Source organism: Nycticebus coucang, chromosome 11 (assembly GCF_027406575.1).
Source record: "Nycticebus coucang isolate mNycCou1 chromosome 11, mNycCou1.pri, whole genome shotgun sequence".
Classification (NCBI taxonomy): Eukaryota; Metazoa; Chordata; class Mammalia; order Primates; family Lorisidae; genus Nycticebus; species Nycticebus coucang.
In genome coordinates, this window is record NC_069790.1 from 201,492 (window position 1) to 209,444 (window position 7,953).

The 7,953-nt window shown below is 43.1% G+C and overlaps 1 protein-coding gene across 1 annotated transcript in view; it reads right to left on the bottom strand.

Moving 5' to 3' along the window:
- The window catches only part of LANCL2 (LanC like glutathione S-transferase 2), a 55,030-nt gene extending 48,103 nt beyond the window's left edge, over positions 1 to 6,927 (bottom strand). Inside the window, exon 1 of the mRNA XM_053609616.1 lies at positions 6,715 to 6,927. Coding sequence (XP_053465591.1) covers positions 6,715 to 6,918 — 204 coding nt within the window. The 5' untranslated portion in view covers positions 6,919 to 6,927. The remainder of the gene's footprint in view (positions 1 to 6,714) is intronic.
- Positions 6,928 to 7,953: the final 1,026 nt, after the last annotated feature.

Genomic DNA, 7,953 nt, shown 5'->3' on the forward strand with positions numbered 1-7,953 from the left:
GTCAGGAGGTATCACATTACCAGACTTCAGGCTATACTATAAATCTACAGTGATCAAAACAGCATGGTACTGGCACAAAAACAGAGCGGTAGATTTATGGAACAGAATAGAGACAAGAGATGAACCCAGCTACTTACCACCATTTGATCTTCAACAAGCCTATCAGAAATATTCAGTGGGGGAAAGACTTCCTATTCAACAAATGGTGCTGGGTAAACTGGCTGGCGACCTATAGAAAACTGAAACTGGACCCCCACCTTTCACCATTAACACAAATTGATTCTCACTGGATAAAAGATTTAAACTTAAGACACGAAACTATAAAAATACTAGAAGAGCATGCAAGGAAAACACTTGAAGAAATCAGCCTGGGAGAATATTTTATGAGGAGAACCTGCTGGGCAATTGAAGCAGCATCAAAAATACACTACTGGGACCTGATCAAACTAAAAAGCTTTTGCACAGCCAAGAGCACAGTAAGTAAAGCAAACAGACAACCTTCAGAATGGGAGATTTTTGCAGATTATGCTTCTGACAAAGGTCTGATAACTAGAATCCTCAGAGAACTCAAACTAATCAATAAGAAAAGAATAAATAACCCCATTTCCATGTGGGAAAGAGACTTGAACAGAAACTTCTCTGATGAAGACAGGTACATGGCCTACAAACACATGAAAAAATGCTCATCATTCTTAATCATCAGAGAAATGCAAATCAAAACCACTTTGACATATCATCTAACTCTAGTAATATTAGCCCACATCACAAAAGCCCACAACTACAGATGATGGCGTGGATGCAGAAAAAAGGGAACACTTCTACACTGCTGGTGGGAATGCAAGCCATTATGACCTTTTTGGAAAGAAGTTTGGAGAATACTCAAGGAACTAAAAGTAGACCTACCGTTCGATCCTGCAATTCCTCTACTAGGTATATACCCAGATGATCAAAAATTATTTTACAACAAAGACATTTGCACCAGAATGTTTATTCCAGCCCAATTGCCCATCAACCAACATGGAAGCAGCCCAAGTGCCCATCAACCCATAAATGGATTAACAAATTGTGGTATATGTACACCATGGAATACTATGCAGCCATAAAAAAGATGGAGACTTCACATCTTTTATGTTTACCTGGATGGAGCTGGAACACATTCTTCTTAGTAAAGTATCTCAAGAATGGAAAAAAAAAGTATCCAATGTACTCAATACTACTATGAAATCAATATATAATCACCTACACACTCATATGAACAGTAAAATATAACTATAGTCCAGAAAGTAGAAGAGAAGAAGAGAGAGAGGAGAGGGGGGACATGGGAGGAGGGAGGATATATGGGGGGACCTCACCTAATGTGCATGATGCAATGTTACATTTCAAAACTATTAAGAAATGAGTATAATTGTGATGGATGTGTTATTTAGTTTAATGTAAGCATTTTACATTGTATATCGAAGCAGCACCCTGAACTCCATAAATGCATCAATGTACAGAGTTATGATTTAGTAAAAATAAATAAATATAAAACAAATAAAAAATAAAATCCTTGACTGCTCTACATTACATTTTATTTCCAAATGACAGGAAATGCTAACTTACAATATTTCATTTGTTTCCTCTCCATAATCTTACCACTACCCTTTTTTGTTAGTATCTTTCCATATAGGAACTGAAAATCAGCTGCAGATGAAGTTCATACATATTACAAGAAAATTCAACAAAGCTATATGTACAGCCATATTCCTCAAATTTAATGCTCCTCATATTTATGGGTTCCCTGGCCTGGGGATCTTGTTAAGATGCACATGTGATTCCTGAGGTCTGGAGTGGAGACAGGCTCTCTGGGGATGCTGATGCTTTTGGTGCACAAACCTCACTTTGAGGAGAAAGGTTTGGAGTACCCCCAACCTCCCACAACACACAGGCTACTTTATACTTTAGTCCACTTGAAGGAAGAAAAAAGAATTCCATTTCTCTGGATAATTGAGAAGTAGTGATTTCATTATGCTTCCATATCAAGATTTAAATAAACTTTGAAGCAAACGAGCATCCATTTTTGAAGAAAAATATGTGAAATTAAATAGTGACTCATAAAATAAAGCATTTCCAGTAACTAAAGATTATGCAAAATTATAGATACTAAGAAAGAGTTTTCCTAATTTCATTCATCTATGGAAAGATTTTAAAATCCTTCAGATGGACAAGAAATGATAAAAATCCTAGAAAAGAACATAGGAGGAAACACCCTAAACGTGGGCATAACAATGATTTTCTGGACATCACATTAAAAGCTCAGGCCACAAAAGCAAAAATAAAAATAAGACTATGTCAAACTAAAAAGCTTCAGCACAGCAAAAAAAAAAAACAAAAACAAAAAAAAACCAATCAACAAAATGAAAGGACAGCCTGCACTAACTGTGAAAAAATATTTGCGAACCATATATCTGAGAAGGGGTTAATATCCCAAATTTATAAAGAACTCAATCATCTTAACAGTGGAAACATAAATACCACATAACCCAATTTAAAAATGGGCAAAAGACCTGAATAGACAGTTCTCCAAAAACAACATAAAATTATTCAACGCGTGTATAAAAAAGTGCTCAGCCATGATTCATCAGGGAAATGCAAATCAAAACCATGATGAGGTATCACTTTACATCCATTAGCACAGCTATTATCAAAAAATCAAAAGAATACAGATGTTGGCAAGGGTATGAAGGAAAAGGAACTCTTGTTTACTGTTGGTGGCAATGTAGATTGGTGAAGCCATTATGGGAAACAGCACTGAGGTTTCTAAAGAAATTAAATATATAACTGTCATATGACCCAGCCATCCCTCTTCTGGGCATATACCCAAAGGAAATGAAATCACCAGCTCATAAAGATATGCACATATCCACACTTCCATGTTCACTGCAATGTTATTTGTAATAGCCAAGATACAAAAACAATCTAAGTGTCCATCAGTAGACAAATGGTTAAAAAAAAACCAAATCTGTGGTACATACAATGAAATATATTATTCAGCTCTAATAGTACTATTAAGTTTAACATCTGCCATGAATAAATGGGCTGAAGAACATTATGCTAACTGAAATAAGCCAGAGACAGAAACTACTGTATGATCTCTCTCACACGTACAATCTAAAATTTAAAAAAATTCAAATATACAGAAATAGAGAACAAAACAGCAGTTAGGCAGGAATGAGTAGGAGAGGAGTGAGGAAAGGAAATGGGGAGGTGTAGGTCAGAGGACACAAAGTAGCAAGTGTGCAGGAGAAATGAGTCCGGAAAGCTGAGGACAGGACTACAGATAACAAAACTGTTCTGTATGTGGGATTCATGCCAAATGAGTAGATTTTAGCTAGCTCTTGCCAAATACACACACACACACACACACACAAAGAAGTGGGCAATTATGTGAGATTACTGATACGTTAATTTGCCTCACTCTAGAAACCCATAAACCACCTTCACATATTCCATAACAACATGTTGTATACCTTAAATATCACAATAAAATTTATTTTTAAATAAATCTACCTTCTGAGCCTCATTACCCCACGGCATTCATGCTCCCTCTTGTCCAGTCACCCTCTACCCTTGACTTTCCAGAATGCAGTATCTCTTAAGTCCATTCTCATACGGTCCTTGGTCTTCCATCTCAGCCTGGAAGTTTTAATCTTTCAAGAACCACATCATCATCTTAACCTGAAAAGCTTTCTCTGATGCTCATGGGCACAATTAATCCCTCTCCTTCCTTCTCTCACACCAAGATTTTTTTTTTTTTTTTTTTTTTGAGACAGAGCCTCAAGCTGTCGCCCTGGGCAGAGTGCTGTGGCATCACAGCTCACAGCAACCTCCAACTCCTGGGCTCAAGCAATTCTCCTGACTCCGCCTCCCAAGTAACTGGGACTACAGGTTCCCCACAATGCCCAGCTATTTTTTTTTGGTTGCAGCCATCATTGTTGTTTGGCAAGCCTGGGCTGGATTCGAACCCCCCAGCTCAGGCATATGTGGCTGGTGTCTTAGCCACTTGAGCCACAGGCGCAGAGCCCACACCAAGATATCTTTATATAATTTCATGGCAGTGTTCTGGAGGGCACATTTCCACAAAGTTGTACTTTGTGTTATCAGCAATTTCTCTGCTAGCCAGACAGCAGCTATAGTCAGGCCTCTCTTACAAGTTCAAGATCTCCACCCTGGCTGCAGGACCCTACTCCTCAGGCAATTTATGCTTTCCTGTAATCCCCTACTTGAGGATAGGCTGGACTTTCTGTGTAGCTTCTAATGGGTAGAATATGGCAGGAGTGACAGTAAGTCACACCTGTAAGATGACTGTTGCTTTGGCACACTCTTTCTTTTTGCTCACCCACTCTGGGGAAGTCAGGTGCTATGTTCTGATGCAGCCCTATGGGAGGGCCCACTTAGGGAGAAACCAAACCCTCCAGGCAACAGCTAGTGAAGCCACTCACCCTGAAAGAATGGGCTTGGAGGCTGATTCTTCTGCCCCTAGTTTAGCTTTAAAATTATTGCAGTCTGGCTAAGAGCTTGATGACAGCTTTGGGAGAGAAAGTGAGCCAGAACCTAGCTAGTAACCTGCAATGGGATTCCTGACCCTCAGACACTGTAGTAAGAAACAATTGAGGGACTGGGCTATTCCTTACTCTTCTCCCCCTGTATTCTTCAGTTCTCTTTACTTCTCAGAAAGTATCTGTTAGTGAGTGAAGATTACATAAATCTGCCAACCCCATAACAGTTTGTTACTAAGAATTTTTTTAATTAATTACCTGAGCTCATTTTAAATTAGCTGCACATATGTGTGAGATATATGTGTAATCTCTCACTGTATCAGTCTCCTTATGGTTAATAATCATTTTTCTTTCTTTTCTTTTTTCAGCTTCGGCCTGGGTCGGGCTTGAACCCGCCACCCCTGTTATATGGGGCCAGTGCCCTGCTCTGTGAGCCACACGCGCCACCCAATAATCATTCTTTATAGTAAACTTTCCCTATCAAATTGTCAGGCTTCTGACTAGACCTGATGACATGTACATCAATCAGATAAAGCTGATGCTGCTCATCTTTCACTAAACATTGCAGCACCCTACTTAATACTGAGATAGCCACCTGTAATAAGTACTAATGGGGGATTTTTGCTTGTCAGAGATGTTATTAAAAAAATTGAATACGTCAATTAAAGATTTGTTATTAAAAATTGAATACGTCAATTAAAGATTTGTTATTAAAAATTGAATACGTCAATTAAAGATTTGTTATTAAAAAATTGAATACGTCAAAATTGTTATTTTGCTTGTCAGAGATTTGTTATTAAAAAAATTGAATACGTCACAAATATAACAGGTATATGTACATATAAATAGAAGAAATCTAGAGAAAAATAATAATACGTGAATGCTAAATCATATGACTGAAATTGCTCAGGATAAGAAAGAAGCTAACATTTACTGAGGCCCCACTTAACCTACAAAATCCAGCAGTTTGCTAGGTACTTTTTATACCTTGCCTAATTCAGTCAGTAACATCCCTGTGACTTAGGAATTGTTATCTATAGTTTCAGAAAAGTCATGTTCACAGAAGTCATTTGCCTTCAGACCAATGGCCTTCTCAAAATTAGGTTCTTAGTTTTGGCCTTTATCTCTTTATAGATATGAAATACACGAGGAGTAAGGGAGGTGACATGGGCCTTGGAAAACTAGTGGAAAATACAGCGTGGTAAATACACAGCCTTACCGAGCATGAAAACAGTTGTGCTGAGGCTCACGTCTTTGATTTCCACTTTTTTTGCCCCAAGTTAATGTTTGTTTGGATACCCTAGGAAAAGTGGCATAATGTCACCCCAAAATATGTCACTTTGAGATCAGAATTACTTTGAACTAAAAGCTCTTGAAAAACAGAAGGATCCTCTCGACTTGCCCCTTTCTTCCTGAAAGCAGGAGATAAAACTTGTAAAAGATGGCCTACCTATACCAGGAGGGAGGAAACGCATCCCTGGACACAGGTTGTCAAAGCCGAGGGATTTCTACGCAGACCCTCTAAAAATAATTCTAACCTCTGTTAGCCTCCCCGTATGTTTACTTTTCCGTATTTGTCGCTCTTGATTCGGTCTGTAAAAGCATGTAGGTTCTGTCACTTCTGTGTGTCATTTCCTGATGAGGATTCCCATGTCACAGAACATTAAATATGTGTGCGTTTTTCTCCTGTTAATTTATATCAGGACCCTGAGTGTAAAGGGTCGCCTCCCTCACGCGTTTCCGATTCCCAGGCACACGGACAGCGCTTTTCTGCGGCTGTTGCTATGCAGTATAGTCCAAAGGCTGGGCCTGGGGACAGGAGTGACAAAGGGAAAGGGCCCGAGGCCGCGAGGTCCGCCAGGAAGTCCGCGGCTCGGGGTCTGGGAGTGCCCGCAAACCTCCAGGTGCGCACTCTGACCAACTAACCGCCACCCAACCCGGCCCCGCCCCAGCGCCAGCAGGTAAAGAGCCTGCAAAGTGCACTTGGTCGGGGCCCAGAGAAGTCCGTCCGCTGGAACGCGGCTAACGCCACATTAGTCACGGTTCCCGGGCTCCAGCCAGCGCAACCGGGGTTAGGCGGCGTGCGCCTCTGACGTCACGCTACCGGGGCGGGGCAGGTGGAAGGTACCACCTCCGGCGCCCCCCGTCCGGCCCGGCTGCCCTGGCTGCCAAGTACCTTTCCGTCGTTGTGAAAGGGAAGACCGAGCTCGTCCGCAGTGGGCTGGTGGCGAGCACAACCCGTCTCCTCGGTCGCTCCGGGGGCAAGCACCGCGGAGGCGGCGGCCTCGTAGTCCGGGAAGGGGTTGGCGAACGCCCGCTCCTCCATTTCTGCCTCCCCTCCCAGATGCAGCTTCAGTTTCTTAGACATGGTCTCGCCCATCTCCGCCGCGCGCGTCTCCAGCACGGGGCCGCGGGACGGCGCGCGCGCAGGGACAAACCGCGCGCCTAAGCGTTGCGGCTCGTACGATGAGCCGGGTGTCTCTGCGGGACACTCCCCTTAGCAAGGCCGCGGCCTCAGACTGGGAGGACGAGAGGCGCCTCGCAGCGGGCAGCAGCCTCTCGGCCGGGCCTGCCTCGCGGCGGGAGGCTCGCGCATCTGGCTGCAGCCGCGGCCGCAACCGACGGGGCGGAGCAGGCTCCGCGGGGCGCCGGCCTGGAGCCCGCTCACGGCCTCCCGCTCTTCCCCTCGCCCGGCCTGCCGGGACGGGGACCGCGGCGGCGCGCACGGCGGGGCCAGAGCTGGCCAGAACCTGCGCCCCCTCCGATGCCTTCTGCGGGCCGCTGAGCCGGGCGGGGCGTCTTCCCCGGTTTGCGTCCTCCCGAGCCGGCGCGCCGCGGAGGGGGCAACAGCTGCTCCTTGTCGGAGATTGAAAAAAAAATCTCTTCTAAACCGGATTTCAGAACAGCGTAAAGCACCACAAGGATGGTCTCCGGGGACGAGCGGGAGGGAGACGGCCGCCTGTTCCTCACGGGTGGGAGGGGGCGTCTCGGAGGAGGAGCCTCAGGCTTTTTTTTTGTAAGTCTCTTTGTTTTAATAAATGCACATCTTTGGTAGTAGGCAATAATATGAAAGCAGACTTAATCATCTGACTGTTTTATTGACCGGAGAGATTACGCTAACGTTAATTGGCCAGGAGCGTAATGTGTACCATCAAGGCCACCAGCAAATAGATATTCTCGTTTATGTAACTGTGATATTTACTTCTTAATCTTTATTGATTCTATTCATTCTTGTTATTTATGTAGAACCAAGTAGATGTAATGGTTTCTTCTCCTTGAGGCAAATGTCTTATTTCAGTTTTTTTTTTCTCTTTATTAAAAATTGAGCACCATATGGTCCTAGGTGATAAAGTAAGAGGTTAAAATAATGGTTTCTGTCCTTTTGGAGATCCCCAGATAGTTGATGAGAAAGGCA